Source organism: Kryptolebias marmoratus, linkage group LG16 (genome assembly GCF_001649575.2).
Source record: "Kryptolebias marmoratus isolate JLee-2015 linkage group LG16, ASM164957v2, whole genome shotgun sequence".
Classification (NCBI taxonomy): domain Eukaryota; kingdom Metazoa; phylum Chordata; class Actinopteri; order Cyprinodontiformes; family Rivulidae; genus Kryptolebias; species Kryptolebias marmoratus.
The window spans coordinates 1,232,046-1,254,910 of NC_051445.1; the positions used below are offsets into that span (position 1 = coordinate 1,232,046).

Consider the following 22,865-nt stretch of genomic DNA (forward strand, 5'->3'; position numbering starts at 1 on the left):
TGTTTCTAATAAAACAAAAACGAAATGAACTTGAGCAGAATGTGGTTCTTTTTTTCCTGATGGTTAAATTGACCCTATGATAATGACTATTAATATTTAATATCAGTAATCAGAGGAACAATATCATTCTACAGCACTTTGCAAACATCTTAAATTACACTGGACATTAAGGTTATAGTACAGCCATATCTGCCCAGCCGCCAGTTCGAAACTGAGGAGACGGAAGAGATGATCTATAACAAACAGAATTTATTTAAACATGTGCAGTCCAAATATACATACAGTCACAAAGGTTTAAAAAGTCCTAACCTACACCACCCAGTTTAAATCTTGTGAAGTGAACAGAAGTCTGTGTTGACGTGGAAACACATCAGCAGGATAAACACCATCTGTGTCCATAACCTTTGGATTTAATCAAGCCCCTCCTAACGCTACAATCCGTTCTCCCTTTCCTCATCTAGTAAACTATTAGATGCTAACAAAGCCAATCCTGGCTGCCGAACACAACCCCCACCCCTCGGACAGGAAACAAAGACAAGTGAAAGTGAGGGCAGACCTCGGGGAGATCCCAGAAGACAAGAGTCCTGATCCAGAGACGGAGAGCAGGAGGTGAGCAGGCAGTGGAGGATTTCATTTACAGTAAAACAGAGAGCGTAGGAGCAGGGCAGGGCTGAGTGCCCTCCCATCCATTCATCCTAGCTGTCCATGCATTTAAACCAATTCCCAAATCTTTCCCCGGATCAGGAAGAAGGGTGAAACGGTCCTGAGCCGAGCCGATGCTGCCATCCTGCTGCAGCAACACCATCCCGTTTAGAGCTAATGCTGTGCAAAGCTTGCAGGAGCATGACTCATCTGTGGCGTACAAAATGTGTGAAGAGAAGGAGAGGCTTCCAAACAGATCAGAGGAGATCAGAAATCACTTGTCACTCTCAGGGAGGGGTGGTATTTATCTGCGAGGCCCGCTGGAGCAAAACTGACCAAATTCCATCATGTGCAATTAGAAAACATTGATTCTAGATAGGCAAAAGTATCAGAAGGCAAACAATTATTCCTTTACAGCGAGGCAATTAGTGTGGAAAATCAAGCAAACCCTTGAGCCAAACGAGACAATTTAGTGTTCAATAAATACAGTAAAGAGGGATCATTTTCTGAATATCTTAGTTTGGGGGGAAAGCGGGAAGGACCGTGGTGACAGAAGGGTGTGATTCAGTCTTCAGGAAGTGGAGTTTTACTGCGATATCCCAGGAGTGAGAAACAGAAAAGAAGCATTCACCTTCTGGTAAAATATGACAATTTGAAAAGACAGAAGCCAGGGAGCTTCTGTTCAATCGATTCTCTGGAGCACCTCACCTGCTTTATGTCCACTGATTCTAATCCTCCCTCATCACACATCCTGTCTATTCTTCTTCTATTATTCTTTACCCCCACCCCCTCCTCCCAATCTCACCCAGTTAGAGCATCCCTGTGTACATCTCCCTGCCTGCCTCTCCATGTCCCCTGTCCATCCATCCATCCGTCTGTCTGTCTGTCTGTCTGTCTGTCTGTCTGTCTGTCTGTCTGTCTGTCCATTAAGGTGGAGGAGGAGGTCAGAGGTGAAGTCTCAGTTGCTCTGGCAGCAGGAACCCTTAGTGGGCTGGTCGGTGGGCTTAATTGTGATGGGTACGACGTTGGAATCAGGCGAGAAGTTGGAGTTGTTCTCCCCTGGAATCTGCTTCTGCGACACGATGTTGTAGATGGCTGCGACAGAGAGAGAGGAGCGGCGTGAGGAGACGAGTAGATGCCGATAAATCCGAGTAACACTGAGACATATTGTGATAGAGACAAACAGCATGACAAAAACTGAACAACAACTGTTGTATCCAGACTCCTGGCAGCACTGGAGGATTCTTTCCACCCTAAACTGGCAACGTTATGTCATGTGGAAGAATCATGTCTCCAGTTTGGCATTTCACAGAGCTCCAGCTAAAACAGAAATGAAACATCAGCGGTCACCTGCACGCTTAGAAAATGCAGTCAGGTTTGATGCTTTGGTATTTAAATCAAAGCCCACACATTAGCCTGCTCATTTCAGGATTCTTTCTCCTTCTTCATGGCGTTTTGTTAAACTGTGCCTCAGAAGTCTCTGCGGTGGTCAGCTGATCCATTACTGACTCATTACTGCATCTTTTCCTTTAACCTACAGCCACAACAAAAAAACAGGCCTGCTGATGAAGCAAGAACATTTACAGCAAATCAGGACTCGTGACTCTGTCAGGTGGCAAAACCATGACTCGTTCCTAAAACTCATCCCAAACACGAAGACAAGAAGCCACCGGGACGTTTCCTCTGCTCCACTGGGTCGAAGGTTCAGCTCTCGTTGGCCTGCTAATGCACAGCTTTTCCTGCCTTAACGAGCTAATTAGCAGCATTAACTCAATGAAGCTCGTTGGCTTGAAGTTGTTGTTGTTTTGTGAATTAGAAATAACTGATAAAGCTGCAGAGTGGACAGAATGGTTCAAACGCTTCGAGCAGAGCCTTCAGAGAATTCAACATGGAGCAAACAGCAAGTGGCTCATGCTGATTGACAAACCGACGGAAGCACCACTCACGGTTGGATTGTCCCTTCAGGCTCTCCAGGGGTTGCCTGAGTCATTACGAATTGCTTTACCCAGATGTTAACAAATACCCAAAAATCTCTCCACTTGTCAGAGTGGATCTGAAGCTCCTGGAAGTACGTTTACAGAGAAAACATGTTGAAGAAAGTCCATTTATTAAACGGAACAAAGTGGATTTAGGGCCTCAAAGTCCAGACATTACTGGCCGTCTTTAGGCTGCAACAATTACTCATATTTCTAATCCCAGGGAAAAATTCAGGCAGTGTTCCTGTAACAAGAAACACATCAGAGGATGGATGCCAGGAGCTGATCAGGTGGAATTTGCTGCCATCTAGTGGCAGAATTTAAATATGTCGCCAATCAAAATCTGAATGAAAATGTTATTTCAGAGAAGAAAGCTTTTAAACTGCAGTGAGCTGCTCAGTTTTTGAAAGCTGAACTCACATACAAATCACTCTCCCTCCCCTCCTTCCTGACCCACCTTGGCAGCTGCCCACATGTTGAGGATTTAACCTGCTGGAGTAAACTTTAGAAATGAAGACATGCAGATTTGGACCAGTTTTAAATCATTGTTTGTCATCAGCGTGATTTTTGGGATGTTTTCTGACTCCCCTGCAGATATTCCAGCACAGGAGGACATTATTATTGTTGCACCCGTTCTTCTTATCCTCCTTGTTCACTTCATCAAGCCAACAAAACCCCTAATGACCCTCCAGAGGGAGCGGAGGGGGAGTGATGTGCATGTGAGTTCAGTTTGAATGAACAGAGCAGCTGCCAGTCGGAGAGTTGGTGGTTCGATCCCGGCTTCCCCTCCACCAACGTGACTTAATGTGACTGTAAAACGTGCTTTAAAGAGGCCAGAAAGGCCAGAGAAGTGTTTAAATGCATGCAGTCCGTTTACAGTTTAGGTGCTTGGAGCTCCGTGCTTTTCAGCTTGAAGTGAAAAAGACGTCTTTAAACAAACAAAGTCCTGGATGACTGAAATCAGACTAAACCTTAAACCCGAGCGGCCTTTAAGGCCAAACGTTCATGTCTGATTTGATCTAAAAAAAGAAACAGGAAGCTCACCTGTGAGAATGGTCTGAAAAGCCAGCTCCACATTAGATGAGTCTAAAGCTGACGTCTCCAGGAAAGACAACTCGTGCTTCTCTGCAGAACCCAAACCCAGAGGAACATGTTAGAAACCGCTCAGAGTTTCATTTCCAAAAGATAACTCCGTTTGTTGTTAGACATCATTTAAAGAAACATATAGAGATAATTATAAACAGGACGGATCTCTGTTAACTCCCACATGTTCCTAATAAATCAGTGACAGTCTGACGGTTAGCCAACCTTCATCATTTATTCCTTTCCTTTTTCTTATTTTGACTTCCAAAAATGCCTCCTGTTAAAAAGAAACCTGTAAATGTGTGGATATATGTTTAAGAAAAATCAAAACAGCTTTGGAGGTAAGAAACATTTATTCCTGACTAACTGCTCAGCTGATCAATGGAAATGAATAGTAATAAAATCCTGATTTTAACTTTAATTTAAAAAGTTAGATTTTCTAGGTTGGGACAAAATACAGGCACACTTCCAACTAAAAGTTTCAGATGACAGCAGCAAGAAAATGTCATTTTTGCTTTGGTTATTCAAACAAAAATAAGTCAAAGTTCTGAATAAAATCTAAACGGGTCGGGTCGGGTCGACAGACTCTTGGGTCTAATTTATCAGTTTTAACATGAAGTAAAACATCAAACCTTCTGTTTCAGCAGCAGGAAAACTGAATTAGACTAAAAGATCAGATTTATTGTTTCTGATGTTTTAATCAGTTTCTGCTGAAGGGACGGTCATACAGCTCTGAAGGTGAGTTTACATCTAAATAAATAAATATATCAAGAGCAGAAAGAAAATAATACATTTAAGTTACCTGATCACAAAATCTGTCATCATTATGTGTTAATTATAATAATTACTCTGCCCAGTAGAAATAAGGTTGGTGATAGCTTAGATATTTCAAAATAAAAGCACCTGAAGCATCAGACTCGTACATTTAAAGTTCTGTTCTTTTTTTAAAGACCTTTGCATAAACATTTAAGGGTCATTATGTAAACTACAGACCATAATTTAGGTCAGTGGCTTAAACAAAAACAAATAAGTAGAAAGAGCCCGGCACTGATGAGAAAGAAGGTTAATTTTATCCACAATAAGTTTGATTTTCTGTCAATCCTGTTTTATCATTTATCCAAACAGAGCAACACTGGAATAAGATGACTTAAAAAACAAACAAAAAAAAAAATGTTCACATTGATCAAATACTTTAAAACATCAAACGTTTAACAAAGCTGAGCCAATAAAAGATGGAAATGTTCTGCAGACGTAGCTAGGACAGCTGCTGTGTAAAGATTCCTCACAAAGATGGAAACATGCAGGAAATGGATGAAAGAAAAGGTGGGGTTTAAAACCGCTGCACACAAAACTGTAAGAAAAACTTGTTATCTCCACGTTTGACGGCAGCACTGAGCCGATTCCTCAGAACGAGTCGGACGAACACGATGCATACCTGCAAAGCTCTTGGCCTCGTCTGTGGGCACGGCCCGTAGGTGGCGTAGATCGCTTTTGTTGCCCACCAGCATGATGACAATGTTGCTGTCTGCGTGGTCCTGCAGCTCCTTCAGCCAGCGCTCAGCGTTTTCATACGTCAGGTGCTTGGCGATGTCGTAGACCAGCAGCGCTCCGACCGCGCCGCGGTAGTAGCTGCAGGATGAGATCAGAGAGACAAAATGTCAAGTGGAGCACATTTCCACTTCCTGTTGCAGCCTGGTGGCTTCTCCGCGGGCGTGCCGCGTGGACTCGGGCATGTCGGAAATGCTGAGAACAAAATGTGAAGTTTAAACAAGAGAACAGAATTAAACAGTGACTGCGAGAAGGGAACACTACCAGCTACAGGAGCGTGATTTCAAAACCACCAAGATGAGGCAAGAGTTAGATAAACAAAACACTGGATGGAAGACCAAGCTAAAATGAGTTTAAAAGTTCTCATTTAAAGCCTGAACTACATCGAACGGTGCCGTATGAACGTGTTTATTCCAGATATACTGAGTACAGTTCAGAAGTGCGGGTCCACACTCAATGTAAACAAAGCACCAAAAACCACACGGAGGCTGGTGACTGACCTACATCAGGCTGGCTGTGGTCTGTGGAGGAAAACAAATCTCTGAGGAGACATTTAGGTGGGATTATAGGAGTGAAACTGCTGCTAAACACCAAAATAAAGAAATAAAACAAATGTCAGGAATAAATATCAGGGAAAAAGCCATGAAAACGGAGCTCAGCATTCAAACACAAGAAGTTTGTAAAATGTCTCCCAGAGTTTGTTTTTCCTCAGGTTAAACCCTTCAGTCAACAAATCTGAGCAGAAATACGAACCAACATCAGAAATGTTGGACTTCTCCATCCCAAATGCCACCGATGATGTTTTCAGTCACTGGTAATGAAAGGAAACAGACACACCTGCTGGTTTTCAGCTGCTGATTCTGTTTCTGACGTCATTAAGCTGAAAATAACTTCAGTCTTTATGACTTTGTCCTGAGTACCTTTCAGCTTCAAAAGAAGAAACTGAACTGTCATTAAAGAGGCAGTTCAAGCATTTAAAAGTGGAGCTCTATTGATGACTTATGAACAATTAAAATATTTCCTTTTGTAGCTTCAGCTTAAAGAGTTTAAGTCTGAAGATGGAAACTAGCTTAGGCTATGTCAGCATTGAGCCGCTGAAGAGACTTATTTAAACTTTATTGTTCTACTTTCTGCTCCTTTCAAAAAAAAGCCCGGCTCACCTTTCAGCTTTAATTTCCTTTCTCTGATTTAAAAACCCGTGAAGGACTCGGTGCTGCCGGTTCTTCAGATTTGGTTTTGTTCTCTGAGTAAAGACCTGTAGTTAAAGTAAATTTGGATTAAAAGCCCAGTGTGGGGCATCGTTCGGTTCTTTTGGAGATGCTTCAGTTTTCTTTCATTTTTTAGCCTGGATTATATTTTATTTTACTCATTAGATGCATTTTAGTTTGATTTGCAGTTGGTATAAGATGACATTATTTTTACTCCAACTCTTATTTATAAATACATATATTTTACTTTGATTTAATGACTATAATTTTGTGATCTTTTTTATTCTGTCTCTGATGTTTTGTCTGTAAGTTTATCTTAAAGCTATTTGAAACAAAGTTGATCAGTTTCTTTTTATTTGAGAAACGGCTAAGTGCTCATGTTCATGTTTTTACTGCTTTGGACAGAAAAATGCCTACAGCCTGCGTACACAGGCCTGTGTGTGTGTGTGTGTGTGTGACTCTCTGAAGGTTTCTGCAGGAAACAAAGAGCAGCAGAGCTCCTACGGACTCACGCAGAAGTGATGGCTCGGTATCGCTCCTGTCCCGCCGTGTCCCAGATCTGAGCCTTGATGGTCTTGCCTTCCACCTGGATGCTGCGCGTGGCGAACTCCACGCCGATGGTGCTCTTGCTCTCCAGGTTGAACTCGTTGCGGGTGAAGCGGGACAGCAGGTTACTCTTCCCCACACCAGAATCCCCGATCAACACCACTGCAGGGAAAGAGGAGCAGGTGAAGAACCGCTCGCGGACTTACTGAGATGTGAAACAGACGAAACGACTCATGTTATCATCTAATTAATACTGGATGTGTGGCTCCCAGCCATGAAGGCAGAAGTTAGGGGACTCCCAGCGAACGAACAGCGTGAAAACCGGTGAAGTCCAGCAGAGTTTAGATGTGAGTCTGTCAGTTGGCTGCGGCTGCCATCTTGGATTGGCCTGGCTCCAAAAGTTAATTATAATCAGTTACATCCAACGATTACTTCCTGAAAGTTTCATTAAAATCCGTCCAGTGGTTCATTAAATATTTTGCTAACAGACACATGAACAGAGACGCAGGTAAACCCATCATCCACCTCTGACTTCAGTAACAGAGATCACTGAAATTTTACTGATAATAAATCATTTTATACTCAGAAACAGGAAGATCTGAGCGGTGCTTTGTTTGTTTGTTTGTTTGTTTGCAGTAATTAATTTGGACTGTGGAGACTTTTATTAGAATAAAAACAACAAAAACAGACTCAAAACCGATCAGTTAGAGAAACGCTGGGATGCTGAAGACATTTTAAAAGAAGAACAACGGTGACATGTTTGTTTGTTTGTTTGTTCTCTTCTTCTTCTTCTCGGTCCGTTAAAAGCAATAAAACGATCTCAGCTGTTCACCTGACGAGTTTAAATGTTCTCATTTTATTCTCTGGTATTTAAACCACACTGACTCATCATATACTTTATCTGCTTTTTTAGTTTGGTAAAGATGGATTTAGTTTATTTGTACAGTTCACATTTGTTCATCAAGAATTTGACACAAACAAAAACTTTATTTTTTATATCAGCCACATTTGCTACAAATGACTGAATCAAAAAAATAAAAATCTGACATTTTTTGTTAGATTTACCCAACTTTTCCCACACAAATAAACAAAGATGATTATACAGATTGATCCCAGTATTTTAAATGAATTGTGTTCACAAAATTAAACCCTTATAGTGTTGAATTATTATATAAGAAGGGATTTTAATTTATTTAGAATTAAACCAAAAGTACGATGAGTTTTCCCAAACAAAAATCTTATTTTTCCACCTTTTTTAATGATAAACTTCTGCTGACTTTTCCACCTTCTTCAACATAGAGCTAAAATAAAACATTTTAATTCTCTATCTTCTTAGTTTTATGCGACCAATCAAAAAGCTGAATAATTTTAATTTATGAACACATTTGTACCTAGTAAATAATAGGAGTTAGGTTATTGGGTTAACTACTTTTCCTTTGTCATTAAACCACAAAATGTCCTAATTAATGCTGAGGTTTCAGGTTTTAAAGGTAATCATGCAGTCCATGAGATATTTTGCTAACAGACCGGTTTGACTCCAACAGTTAATGACGTGATTTGTTAACACTCAGAGGATGTGCTGGGGATGACTCTCACCTACTACCAGCTGTAAAATTACAGCCTTCCAGGAGATATTTTGCTGACAGACAGACTGCCTTTCATGGTGAATGTCTAAGACAGGGAATTAATTCATGAAATCTAAAATAACATTAGTTCCACCCAGTTGTTCTCGTGCAGATGAACACGGCCGGTTCTGCGTGAATGAAGCCGACCTCATCATGCAGCGATTATGACGAGCGGTCCGACGGCCTCGCCCTGAGCCTCCTTCCAGCGCCGCTCCTTCAGCGCTTAACGTCAAATCACCATGACACAGATCAGATCAACGGCAGGCGTCTGTCAGAAAACTGCTTCCACAATTATCAGGTGAGTCAGGCCACACCAGCTCACCTCCCTGCCGTTGGGAAACAGGAACTCGTTTCTGGAATGTTGAAACTGCATTAACCAACCGACCACTGTGTTTGCACCAACAGTGCTGCTAACTCTGACAGGAACTCAGGTTAAACACTGAGAAACCCAAGCTCAGGCTGGGAAACGGCAGCTAATCCACACTGTGGAGGTAACAGCCATCCTCAGCAGGCACAAAAAGAGAAAATTCATTACGCAACCCCCTCCAAGTCTTCATCACCAGACTGGGAGAGTCGCAGCTTCATTACACACCCTTTCACACACCTATTGTTACATTTTTTTTACTTGAATAAAGAGAAGTCCTCGTTATACGCCTCAGTGATGCAGCTCAGGCTGGAAGAGACTGAAACATAATAATCCAAAGAGCCTGAAAGTGTCCGTTCACTGAGATCTACTGATAGGCCGAAACGCTTCTGATTCCACAAAAAATGAAAAATTAGTTCTTATTTAAGCAGAATCCTTTAAAAAAAGCAGAGTAACACTGACCTTATATCTGTGCTGACTGTAGTAAACCAACAACTAAAAGAAACATTTATACAAACGGAATCAGTTGGTTTTATTGTGAAGGAGTCAGTAGGAGCTCATGAAATGACCCTGAACGCCTCACAAACAGCTTCACAGGGACCACTTCCTGTGCTGACGTCTCCATCTGTGGAGAAATGCTGAAGTGACTCACTGAGAGCTCACCCAGCATGACTCGAGCGACGTCGCAGGGACAAACAAAAGAACAGAACACGGAACACGGGACGGTTTTCTCACGTTGAGCAGAACAATCAACAACCGACACGTTCTGTCAGATGAGTTTGGTCACAGGAAACCAGACCGTTGTGTCCGAGAGCGGCTGATCGAATCTCAACTGTCCTCTGAGACAGAGCTTCCCTGTGTCCACACACACACACACACACACACACACCTGTGCAGGTATTTCCAGTTCGACAACTAAATGCTTGTTTGGTGTTCTATATTTGAAAATGCCATGAGTGTTTCAGTTCCCCCGGCTGGGAGGGAACGACTGTTTATACCAGAAATTAGGACGAACAAAACCGATAAGACGGGACATCCTGAGACACTTTCAGGACAAAACACGTAAACCTGAGATAAACTGGGATTTTATTGACAAATCCAGAACAAGACGGCTCATTAAGACACTTTGATATCCTGTAAACCTAAAATTAATTTAGATCAGTTGTTCAAAAATTGTGGCAAAGCCTTTGGTTATTTTAAACATAAAATACAGAAAAGAGATGTTTGTAGGAACTTTAGTATAATATGAAGAGCCAATTAAATGGAAAAATGATTCACAGCAAAGTTACTTTTCATTAAAGTTGATTCTTGCTGTAATAAAACTTTTAAATAATGAAGAATAACTCTGTCATTTACTTTTTCCCCATCTTTCAATACGTTTTAAGCTGATTCTGTTTATTTCTTGTAATGAGTTTTGTATTTTACTCTTTTGATGACAAAAAAAAAACATGAACAATGTGTCATTTCAGTTTTACAGGATCTAAACATGTTTAAGAGCTTTAGAAAAACTTGGATATAAGTTTAGTTGGTTTATAGGTAATAAAAATGTATTAAAAGTGTGGTTTCTTCCTCCTAAATGCCAAAAAACAACTTATTTTCTGTAAATTATGAAGTTTTAATGTAACAAACCTAAAAGAGAAAAAGGTTTTAAATAAAAACCATCTAAAATTGACTCTAACCTTAAAGTCACCAGCTTCTACAACACTTGTTTCTGATTCTTTGTGTGTTTTTGTGGGAATCTTGTTTGTTTTGTGGAAGTTAATGAAGATTTCAGGAGACCTGAGTAAAAAGATGGAGAGAACCAGCTCCATCCCAGGAGGAGGCAGCTTCTCCTCCCTGTGAGGCCTGGTTTTGGGTGGTCTGACCTCCTGCTGACCACCTGCATCCTCAGGTGATTACGTCATCGCCCTGGAAGGTGATGCCTCCCAGCAGATGCTGCTGAAAGCGACACAAAGGAGCCCGGAAACCTTCCCCCCTGCTGTTACAGTCCACCTAAGCACGAGTTTGAGGCCATTTCCGAGGTTAAAACATTCAAAGTTGACGCTGAAAGCCCTTCCCTCTACCTGCCGTCAGGCACGCGCTGGTCAGCCGCCCACAGGTGAAGCCAACATTCAGCTAACGAGCTAAGCGTCGAGAGGGGCAGAAGAGCCACTCACCTTTAAAAAGATAGTCATATTCGTCCTCTCTGTTCGTCATTGCTTCTCCTTTTCGCTGACTCTGCCGCTCAACTCAAGTCGAACAAACTTCTGGCGTATTTTTTCAGTTACTTCCGACTTCAGCCTCACGCGGAAAACGATCCTGAAGGACGACGCAGGAGGGGGGAAAATAAACGTATCGCTGTCAAAATAAAGCAAAACGAAAAAGGAAAATGATGCTGAAGTTTTGTAATGTTGTTAGCCGCGATGACAACTAGAAGGCAGGAAACTTTGGAGCCGTCTTCCTCATCCTCTGTCACTTGCCATTACCCAGGCTTCGACGTAACGTCAGTCCGTAGCCCCGCCCCCCGCCCGCTCCTACTGGTCAATAGCTGTTCGACACGTGTCACTCGCTCTGAGCTGATTGGTCCGCTGCGCTGTCCGTCATTCCCGTCGGTGCCGGTCTCTGACTGTTATGACGTCAAGCAGCAACAGGTAAAATCGAGCCTCGTCGGAGTCCAGCAGGTAAACTGGCAGAAGATCTGACTGAGTCACGTGACGCTGCTGCTGCGTCACGTGATTCCACCTTAATTGTCGCCCGCCGCCGGGAGGTGAAGGCGGGCCAGTGTCTGTATGTTTCTGTCTGTTAGCAAAATATCTCACGAACAACTGGATGGATTTTAATGGAATTCATTGATTATTTTTTGGAGTCAACCTGATTCAAGATGGCCCCTACAAATAAAAATGACTAAAAACTCTCCCAGTTTTACAGACACTGAGCTAAAATGTGCTGTGGTAGTAGCTGAGGCATCCCAACACACTTTATTTGCTAACACATTGCTATATGATGTAGTATTTTAAAGAACATTTTCATGATTTGACCAAAGTGGCTTCAACTTCATCATTTGTCAATATAATAAAAGGTGGCGGGCAACATGCAGTCCTCCAAGAAATCACTTTAATCACTTTGTAGGTTTCATTCCTTTTCACAACATTTAAGATGTGTTATAACTGAAGACGCAGGGCAACGACACACTGAGAAACCCACATATACGTATTATAGTCGAAGAAAAAGTCTCTTATTTTGCTGAATTACGTTCACGTTTTAATCTTAAAATACTAAAGTTTTAAAATGTCACCAGTTTGAAAAGGCACATTTTGATTATACGACATCAACAACAAGTCTGTTTTTCCAATAAATTATTTATTTTTCAACAGAAAATACAATCAGTATCAGCTGGAGAATGATCATCAGTGAGGCCGAGACTCATTTTATGTAAAATCAAGAAGCAGGTGATTTTAATAAAAACGTTTATTCAATCAGGTACCATTTCAAACATTGAACATGCCATGCTGTGTTTATATGCGTCAGAATTTTCATATAAATTAAAAATAACCCTATAGGTAGTTGTTCAGTGTTTTTTTTTTTGTTTTTTTTTTCACCTTTGTTCAGGAGGGAGCAGATTTTTAAAAACCTGACGCTGGTTTCCAGTTACATCAGCTGACATCTTCAAGAAACTCAGAGGTCAGTCATTTTAAATCTGCATCACTCATCCATTCATGTTGGCAGCAGAGGTTGCTGTTTTGTCTCTTTTGTCAGATTGCCCCTCCGTGTTGATGAGGATGGAGGACGGGATCAGATGTTCCTGCAGCAGGGCTTCTTCTCCTCCGTGTTTTCTGCTCTGGAGCCGCTCAGAGTCACGGCACTAATGGAGCCTCGGACCACTTCTTTGCTGCTCACCTTCTTGTGAATCTCTGAAATAAGCAGATTTTATAAAATTAAAGGGATATTTATCATGTTTGAAGCTGTGTGAAGCACTTATAAGCGGTCAGTATCTTACCTGCAGTATGGGAAGCAGACAGATTGATTTCAGATTGTCTTTATTTACTGATCCTATTCCCTAATCTTAACTGAATTCTAACTGGATCAGGAGGTTATTGTAATATTTATTACTTTAAATCAGTGGTTCCTGAAGCTGGGGTTGAGACTCTATTGGTGGTCATGAAGCACTGAGTGGGGGTGCTCAGATCATCTCTAGAAATCTAATTAAATAAAAAGCTCAGTTGATGATGATATTTTTTACCATATTATTACAAAAGACAGGAACAGTAGTTTTAAATATGCAGTATTATCATTGATGGGGCTGTTTGTGTCGTCATTTTGTGTTTGTTTAACTGGGTCGACAACAAAGTTGAAATATTTAACCCCGTAAAAGTTTGGGTTGCAAGTCTCTCCCATAACAAAGGCTGAAATGTTTGGAAACCACTGCTTTAAATCATCATCTGTCAAGGCGGGAATGAAAAGACTCATGATCGGCTGCTCCTTTTCATAACCCAACCCAAATCTGCAAAAGCATGAAATGCTGAAAGTACAAAGTAACTGCACAGTTAGCATAGCACCATAAATGCTGTTTGTTTGAGCAAAAAAACAAGATCTGAAAAATACTTAATGTTGCTCAAACTGCAGGAATGTTTTAAGTTGAAGTTATTTGAAATGGTGGGATTCATAGCTTCATTGTTTCTCCTCCGTTAGAATTACTTCCTGATTCTTCAAACTGAGTTACTCTGATTACTGTCTACTGCAGGTTAAATACCAACTGCTCATAGCTACTCCACACAACCCCACTTTTATAAAACCAAACTATAATTTTAATATTAAAGCAACAAGATTAGAAAGAACAATCAGGACCAAAGTATGGCATTTATTACTGACTTCTAGTGTTTCCCAAAATTAATTAAAATGAATTACTGTCAAGAATTAAATGACAAACCAGCATAAATACCTGCTAAGACTCTGCTGAATGCTGCTTCCACATTAGTTGACTGCAAAGCGGAGGTCTCCAGAAACAACAAGCCTTTCTTTTCTAAATGATACCAAGAAAATGTGTTTTATAAATGCACATTAACTGTCAACATTTTGTCACATGGTGTCACGCAGTCTTACAGCTGATCGTTTTAAAATGCCACCGATTTTCTGTACCTGCAAAGTCTTTGGCCTCTTCCACGGGCACGGCTCTCTCTAACTCCAGGTCAGACTTGTTGCCCACCAGCATCACCACGATGTGAGGGTCAGCGTGTTCGTACAGCTCCTTCAGCCAGCGCTCCACGCTCTCATAGGTCAGGTGTTTGGTGATGTCATAGACCAGCAAGGCTCCAACGGCTCCTCTGTAATACCTGAAAACAGGAGACTGACATTAGACAAAACATAGCTCAGTATCAATAACAGTGACTGAGTTATTTTAGCTGCCTGTAATTAGGTTGACTCCAAAAGTTACGGATGTGTTTTTACATGATAAAGATTGGACTTTCTTATTGTTCAGAAACCATATAAAATGCATTATTTCATGCTTTAAAGTCAGATTTATGTTTAAGTTTCCCCAGAGCTGAAGATGGAACGCTGCACTTTGGTTGCTAATACTTAAACATCCAAGCCCCCTAAATGCTGTTTACTCATTATTCTTTCAGTTCTGTCACAAATGCTGATTTACAATTCCTTCTGCAGCTCTGGGAAACATTTGCAAAAAACTTTTAAAATAATTACAGAACCTTTAATATGGAAACTAAGACAGACTTCACAGCAGAAACTTCCTTCAAAGTCCCAGAAAGTTGGACTTTAAATGACTGAACTGGCATTTTGAGATCCTTAAGGGTGTTTACACTATTAAGTTTTATATTTTTTACAGATTTTACCACAGAATGTTAAAGTTAATGTGATGATGTCACACTCTAACTTCTGAACTGTTTTTTCTCATCCAGACTTATACTCTTCTTCTACTGTTTCCACATCAGAATGTAAGTATTTCTGTCATCTTTCACTGCTGTAGGATTTATTGTTTTCACTCAGATTCTCACAGCGTGCACAGTGCACACACCCAAACTCTCACTGACTTCCACTGAATTTAAGCTTAAAATTTTCTCTTCAAACATTTAAGCTCGGTGGTGATCTGGATCCTACAATTTTTTAAAGACCTTATGGTCCCGGCGGAGGTTTGAGTCTCTGAGTGCATCTAGTTTTTGTATGAATTTTATAGTTGTTGTCACACAGCGACTGTTTGAGGCTTACTTTACTCTAGGAGAAAAAAACTGAAGTTTCTCTTTTGTGATTTTTCAGCAAAAATAAACACCTGGTGGCAACATCATTCTCAAAAATAGGAATAAATCATCAATATTAAGACAAAAAGCATTTCAAAAACTTTAACATCCAAACTCTTAAAAGCTTTTTGTTAATGTCTATCAAACACTATAAAACATACTTGTGTTTTTGTCCGGATATTCTCTCGCTCGGTCCTCAGCATGCAGTTTTGTTTCTTTAGAACATCTAAACTGTGGATTCAAGAACAATTTTCTGCTGGTTTCCTTCCATCTGGGTGACCAGTTTAATATCCAATATGTTTATTTGATCTATTACTAAAAATCAAGACAATAACTGCTTATTATTAATAACTTATTCTTCCACCAGCCATTTTAAAAGTAATTAATGAGCACCAGTTGTGCTGAAGTCATGAACTAATAAATTTCATTTCTGCTCCCTTCTTGCAGCATAATTAATTACACTTTAATGGGTTTGAGCTGGTTGTTACAGGATAAATGAGAAATTCCACCGGAGTGGGAATTTGCACACTGGAGTAAGTAATTACCCAAAAAAACAGGCCGACCAGAGAAGAGCTAATCCAGTGATCCAGCGTATTTTCAGATTCTTTCATGTATGGAAACTGAAACTGAGCCAGCTTCATTGTTTTAAAACCAGTTTCTACTGGTAATCCTTCCAATTTAATTTAAAAAAGGGAACCAGCAATGTCTTCAGACAGAGCAGAGGCTCACAGAGGGCTGAGTGGTCAAACATTACGGCAAGTCCTTTGTGTATTTATTCAATATTTTTGATATCAAGCATCATTTTGAATTCAGTTAAGTTTAGTTTATTTATATAGTGCCATGTCAAAAGTCATCCCAGGGTACAGAACCCTAACAGAACCCTGTACAAAAACATTCACATATATTAGAACAGGCAGTTAGTAAAAGTTATCTATCTAAGGAACGAAGCCAGCAGATTGTGTTGAATCTTCACTTTGTCTCATTGCTCCATTTCAACCACTAGTTTACGACGTCACTGCACTAGTTCAATAAACACTCTTAAGAGTAACACGTTTTTGCCAACTAGTGGCACTTTTGACCAGCTAGTTGAAACAGAAGTCATACTAGTCAGCCATTTTGCTGCACTGGTAGCCCCAAAGTCCGAACTAGTTGGCTTCTCAATGCAGCTGTGGACCACTGGACCAAATTAGTTGAAGACTGTGTTGTAGAAGTCAACTAGTAAGCATCAACTCTAACATGTTAACTAGTAGATACAAATGATGCCTACTACTTAACTAGTAACTGTAAAATGTGTACACTACACAGGTTAACTAGTGAATAGTAAAGTTTGGGCTACTAGTGCAGAAAATGGCTGACTAGTAGCATTTTTGCTCCAATTATTTGGGAAAAAGTGCAACAAGTTGGCAAAAAAGTGTTACTAGTAACTGTTTGTTGAACTGGTGTGACCAAATGTGCAAAGCAGTCACAAACTAGTGGGGAAAAATGATGGTAAATAACAAGGATATTAATAAATACACAAAGGGCTTGCCATAAACAGGGGCTTCTCCTCAAACTAATTGGGTTTTGGATCCTCAGTGGGCTATCTGAAAATTGACTGGAGACAAAAATATGCTGAATGTTTTTCAGGTAGAGGTTTCTGAGTTAACCTGAGGAGCAGTGCATGCCCTTACCTGTGTTTTGGCTGATAACAACCTCAGCTTAAGATGCCAACACACAGGTTGCTCAACAACAAAATGAGGAAGAGAACAAGCTTTCTATGTGGCGGGTTAAAAGTGATCAGGTTTAAGAAAGACAGATTTGTTTACTTTTGTTCAAGAGTGATAAAACTTTATTAGATGGTCTCATTTTCTAATTAAAAGCTTAAAGAAATCTTGCAAAACGCATTCCAGAAGAATTCAGGTAAATATGCAGAGAATACTGTCATAGTGACTGCATCCATCTTTTCTGAGACAGGGTCAGAGGGCAACAGCTTAAAGTGAGATCCCCAAACCTTGCTGCCCCCAGCTTCCTCCTCCAGCTCAACCAGAGGGACTCCAAGGTCTTCCCAGGTCAGCTGTTAGATATCTCCAGTGACTCCTGGGTCTGCGTGTCATGTCTGAAACACCTGTAACACCTGAAGGCATCCTCACCTAAACCACCTAAATTGTTTGTTTTTATATGGGGAGAAGCAGCAACTTTACTCTAAGCTCCTCCTGCAGAGCCAAACCCCTGACCATATCCCTAAGAATGAGTCCCAACACTTTACAGAGGAAGTCCTCAATCTGCTTACCAAACTCCCGCTCCGTTCTACTACCATTTGTAAACAAGACCCCAAGATCCTTGAACTCCTCTACTTGGGACAGTGAGTCATTCCCTATCTGGACTCGGCAGTTCACCTTTTTCCATTTCAGGTCTACAACCTCGGGCTGATAGACACTGATCTTCATCCCAACAGCTTCACACTCAGCTGCAAACCACAACTGTGCCCGCTGGAGGTTTTAGCTTGACAAGACCAACAGGACCACATCATCTGCATCATCAATGCGGTCCAAGACCCTCAGAACTAGAGACCCTCACACCCTTTGGCTGTACCTTAGTCCTTAAAGGTTATGAACAGAATCAGTGATAACGAGCAAACCAGATGAAGTCCAACATTTACCAGAAACAATTCTGACTTATTACCAAAAATGTGAACCAAACTCTTACTCCAGCTGTACAGGGACTGAAGGGACCCAGAATCCCAAACTCCTGAAGTAGTATAAAATATTTCTGAGTGGCTAAAAGTACACCTAAAGCTGCGATGGTTGTTGGTACTCACGCAGAAGTGATGGCTCGGTATCGCTCCAGGCCGGCGGTGTCCCAGATCTGAGCCTTGATGGCGAAGCCGTTGAGCTGCACGGTTCTCGTGCTGAACTCCACCCCGATGGTTGTGCGACTGTCGTGATTGAACTCATTTTTAGTGAAGCGGGACAGCAGGTTGCTCTTTCCAACGCCAGATTCTCCGATTAGAACCACTGCAAAAGACAAATAAAGTTCTTCTTTTTGACTTTGTATCCATAGTCCTTACAAAACTAAACCACTTTATTCTTAGTAAAAGCCTTTAGTCTAGGTGTGTCTTCTCTTTAGTTGCTCCATAAATCTACAGTCTGAGCTGTCTGAGGCCAGCCTAATTACAGCATTACGCAATACCTTTATTAGAAATAAGTTATCTGTTTAAACTCCAGCATGCAGAGCAGAAAATAAAAATACTGCGTTAAGCATAAGTTTTAATAAAGCAACGTAAAGGGACGTGGACAAAATGTAGATGCAAGACAAAAGTTTCACTTGAAGTAATAAAACATAAGGTTTGCACCAACGGACTGTCAGGATGTTCCTGTCTGCAGTCCATAAACATCTGTAATCTCATTCTGTTTTACATTTCAGTCTGCAGGAGCTTCATTATCACATGTTGACAAAGACAAAAGGACATTAATGTCTCTGCTTGTGTCTGGGTCTGTTTGTTTGTTTCTCGAATTTTAATAAAACTCTCAGAAAATATAATAATCTACAGCTGATTAATGTTTGGCAGGAACCCTATTCAAGATGGCTGCCACAGCCAACTGACCTTGACAAACACATGGATTTTAATGAAACTTTCAGAAAATAATAATTGGATACACTACAAATGAATACATTTTTTAACCCAATGCAAGATGGTTGCCAACTGACATTAGAAAACACAAAAATGGCTACAATTTAGTCCGTTTAGATATATTGTGCTAAAGTCAGGTGTGGTAGTACCTGAGAGTCATTCACAACAAGTTCCACCCAGTAACTGTTGAAGTCAGGCCTGTTTGATCCTTCGAGTCAAAAATGTGTTTCTGTAAAGGATACTGTCATGAGGGTAAGGTGAGTCCAAATCAGGTGGAACAAGTTCAGCAGCTGCTTCTTTTTTTTTGTCTTGGCCGGAGAAATCTACAGAACATGCTGGGTGAATGGTATTACACAGACCCACCTGCACATTTCAGGTTTCAGTTCTAAGCATCTGACTCACAAAAAAGGCTCGGACAGGAAACTAAGACCACCTTGAGACAACAGCAGAGATTACATTTGTTTAAAAGTGGATAAGATAAAGCTGTGATTAGTAACCTGTTGCTAAAGTTCTTATGAAATTCCAAAAGCCTTTAATTGTTGAGTTTAGATGAGTGGGGAGATCAAAAAGAATTTATACGTTTGAGAAATCACCATTATTTGCTTTCTTGTAAGGAGAAGGATTTGCACAATGTAACTCTGACACAATCAGAAACAAATGGAGCATTATGGGTAATTATTCAAGGCTTCTATAATGTATCTGTAAATGTTTCGCTTCCTTTCCATGGAGTTTTGTCAAAACGTGAAAGTGTGGCATTCCAAGCTTTAGTCTGCATAGGATGCAGATTAATCTCCCTCCTCTCCCTCCTGAGGGTCATTAGGGTCTTTGTTTGCCTGGTTCACAAAAGAACAGATGGACAGATCATCACCTGCTGCTGAAGGCAAAGGCCGGGTAATAATATTTTTGTGTGTGTGCTTATGTTTGTCTGTTAGACAAATTTCTCTCGAACCACGGGACAAATAATGAAACTCTCAGAAAGTAATCTTTGGAAGTACATCTATAACTTATTAACTTTTGGAGTCAAACTGACATAAAAAAATACAAAAATGACTATAATTCAGTCTGATCCCTACACATATTCTAAATGATTTCATTTTTTCATCTTATTTAAAAGTCAGAAAAATCTCTAAATTTACCTTTCAGGGAGACTTTTTAACATTTACAAAAGGAAGTATGAGCTTCTTCAATTGAATCTAAATGACTGCAGACTTAATCAACATAAACATCAACATAATTAATGCTCAGGAGCCCGTAACTAGATTTTTAAAGTTCTTTTTTTTACAGCATATGAAGTCTAAGATTTAAAAAGCCACCTGCTGATTCCCATAAAGTCCGATCTTTACTTGTTGTATGTTTAACCTGAGCTCTGAGAATATTTTGTTTTCGGTTATTGTTCACTGTACTGAGCTGCTTTCCTCCGTTTTCTTTCTGCTACTGAGTAACTTCTTAAGCAAACAACACTTCTGGTTTCCACGGCAACACAAGATGAGCGACTTCAATCGCTCTGCAGGTTTGGTTTGTTAATCCTGAAGAAACCTGGAAGAACCTGATGTGTTGCTGTGGCGCTTCAAATGATTTTTTTTTTTTTTTCTGCCTTTGCTTTTATGACCTTCAGCAGAGGAAACGCAGGACTGCCGCCTGGGGAAGCTTCAGAAACTCAATACAGTATTGAGTTATATTAGTTTCTAGCAGGTGAACTAACTGTGCAAAACAACCTAAGTGTTAACGACCAGTGTGGGCAGGGGAAGTCACATTCCAGACAAACTCACCGGTTTCACTGATCAGAATCAGAGGATCGGTCAGGCTGAAGGAATTTATTTTGCAGCAGTTTGTAATAATTTCATCCCTTGAAGGCAGCACGCTCAGATCTGCCTTTACTTTATTAAACCAACACCTTAAGCAAATAGAGGCCTAGCATTCCTTGAAGGAGTCCACCTTCCATGCTTGAGTTTTAGATTACATTTTGGTCAAATCTTGAAAATAACATCATGTTGGGAAATTATAATTATTGGATTATATTGGACCCTGTTGGTTTGTGTGGAACCAGTCAGACTGGACCAAGTTTTTCACACTCTGCTTCTAGAGTTTGGTTTAATGTTTGGTAAATAAATAATAACCAGACACCTCATGTTGTAACAGGATTCAAATCAGGATGTGGATTCTTCTGATTCGAACATTAACTGTGAATTCTGTTTTTTGTTTTTAAACTAATTCTACACACTTTGTGCTTTTTTAGACGTTCCTATATTAAAACATTCAGGGGATAGGAGGCGTGACTTCTGCTTTTTGTAACTTTTATACTTTTCAATTATTTTTACTTTATATTTTCACCACAGAAATAAATTATCTCTTTAATTTCTTTTAAAATATTATTCTCTTTAAAAATCTGCTTCAGCACACTTCTTCTGTTTTCATCTTTTTATGCAGCTTTTACTGTTCTGCTACTTTTAGCTAATCTTTCGTTGCTTTTAGCTTCTATGTAGCATTTTGATACATTTAGAATTTAGGTAGCCTATTGCTACTTTCAGCTTTTAGCTACTGTTTTACTTCTTTTGGCAAACCTTTGCTACTTTTACCTTCTAGCTATCATTTTTGCTGATTTTAGCTTCTAGCCACCAATTTGCCACTTTTAGCCTTTTACTACATTTAGCTTTTAGCCAGTCTTTTGCTACTTTTACAGAGTCTCTTGCCACTTTGGCATTTAGCTTTTTTCCTGTAGCTTTCAGCTAGTGTTTTGCTCCTTTTTGCTTTTTTGTTCTACTTTTTAAACTCAGTTTCAGTTTCTTCAGCAGTCATTCAGCGCTCAGCATTCAGACTGTCTTTACTTTGTATTTTTTTAGAGAAAATCAGCTGAAGCGATGATGTCACTGCAGGATTATTCAGCTCTAACAACTGTTAGGATCCAGAGACACGATCTGAGCTGCTCTCGTTTTATGGTGCATGCTTGTTTATTACTAATAGGGATTTGCATTCTGTTGACAGCCGGCACACTCAGTCCTGGAAACTGTGAGGTTAATAATAAACAAGGAAGTATAATTAGACGGCCAAGCAGGTGTTATAACAGAAAACCTTTCAGTTTTTTCAAAAACATGTCCAGGGATGAAATGAGGAGAGGAGGAGGACTTGTACTCACCCTTAAAGACAAAGTTGTAGGCTTCATCTGACCCCATGTTGTGTCCATTCAGTGCTGCCGACCCTCAGGTTTCTGTCTCCTGCAGGATGGAAGATGAACCGATCTGAGCCTAAACCAGCCTGACCTTTGAACCCTTCACTTTAAAGGAGAAGACAGTTACAGATGCCACATGGACGGCTGTCAGCGGCTCTCTGCCCGAGTTAACAGAGAGCTGGTTTGTTTGAACAGGACACGCTCAGTGTATCCAAGTTGTTGAGCTGCAGTGGGCGGGGCTTCAGTTAGGGCGCAGCACGGCAGGGACGGGGGCGTGTCTCAGAGGCTGAGTCAGCAGGGCAGGTTGGACAGGTGGGGTGAGTGGCAGGTACACCTGAGGACTGCCAGGCGCCTCCTGGTGGAGCAAACCAGGACGGCCAAATGACCTCGAAAACACAAAGTGACAGTTTTACAGACACTGAGCTCAGACTGATCCTCAAAACTTAATCTAAGCCCCAACAGATCACATATGATCTTTGTTACATCTTTAGAATTAACTGCTGGAGTCAATTCTGTTTGTCTGTTAGCAAAATATCTCATGAACCACTGGACGGATTTTGATGAAACTCTCAGAATGTAATCATTGGATGTACCTCTACAACTGATTAACTATTGGAGCCAATCAAATTCAAGATGGCCACCACAACTAATCAACATTAGCCAACACAAAAATGTCTATAATTCAGTCATTTTTACAGACATGGAGCTAAGATTTCACAATATTAGTCAGTTTTAATCAAGCTAAACATTGTATTTTCAGTTTGGGGTCAGGGTTGGGTTCCTTCATAATTGTCCTTTTACTTTGAAGCTGAGGCTTTTATTCTTTTAACCGGGCCACACCTGGAGCTGAAACATGCGCTCAGATGCCAC

General features: G+C 40.5%; 2 protein-coding genes across 2 annotated transcripts; both read right to left on the bottom strand.

Annotated features, from left to right (window-relative positions):
- Positions 1-229: 229 nt before the first annotated feature.
- On the bottom strand, positions 230-11,480 carry rab11al (RAB11a, member RAS oncogene family, like). Its single transcript, XM_017437927.3, has 5 exons — positions 11,149-11,480; positions 6,970-7,165; positions 5,137-5,330; positions 3,663-3,743; positions 230-1,737 (listed from the first exon to the last, which is right to left on the bottom strand). Exons 1-5 carry the CDS (start codon positions 11,186-11,188, stop codon positions 1,601-1,603), a joined length of 648 nt encoding a protein of 215 aa, XP_017293416.1. The 5' UTR covers positions 11,189-11,480; the 3' UTR covers positions 230-1,600.
- Positions 11,481-12,455: 975 nt separating this feature from the next.
- rab25b (RAB25, member RAS oncogene family b) lies at positions 12,456-22,439 on the bottom strand. Its single transcript, XM_017437916.3, has 5 exons — positions 21,963-22,439; positions 18,017-18,212; positions 14,108-14,301; positions 13,911-13,991; positions 12,456-12,882 (listed from the first exon to the last, which is right to left on the bottom strand). Exons 1-5 carry the CDS (start codon positions 21,997-21,999, stop codon positions 12,764-12,766), a joined length of 627 nt encoding a protein of 208 aa, XP_017293405.1. The 5' UTR covers positions 22,000-22,439; the 3' UTR covers positions 12,456-12,763.
- Between the last annotated feature and the right edge of the window lie 426 nt (positions 22,440-22,865).

Excerpts from the sequence above, each read along its gene's own strand:
- rab11al (XM_017437927.3), bottom strand. The coding sequence starts at position 11,188 with ATGACGAACAGAGAGGACGAATATGACTATCTTTTTAAAG. Across the intron at positions 7,166-11,148 it reads ATATGACTATCTTTTTAAAG|TGGTGTTGATCGGGGATTCT; the intron begins GTGAGTGGCTCT and ends CTTTCCCTGCAG. Across the intron at positions 5,331-6,969 it reads TACCGAGCCATCACTTCTGC|CTACTACCGCGGCGCGGTCG; the intron begins GTGAGTCCGTAG and ends CTCATCCTGCAG.
- rab25b (XM_017437916.3), bottom strand. The coding sequence starts at position 21,999 with ATGGGGTCAGATGAAGCCTACAACTTTGTCTTTAAGG. Across the intron at positions 14,302-18,016 it reads TACCGAGCCATCACTTCTGC|GTATTACAGAGGAGCCGTTG; the intron begins GTGAGTACCAAC and ends TCCTGTTTTCAG. Across the intron at positions 12,883-13,910 it reads ATTCAGCAGAGTCTTAGCAG|AGATTCACAAGAAGGTGAGC; the intron begins GTATTTATGCTG and ends TGCTTATTTCAG.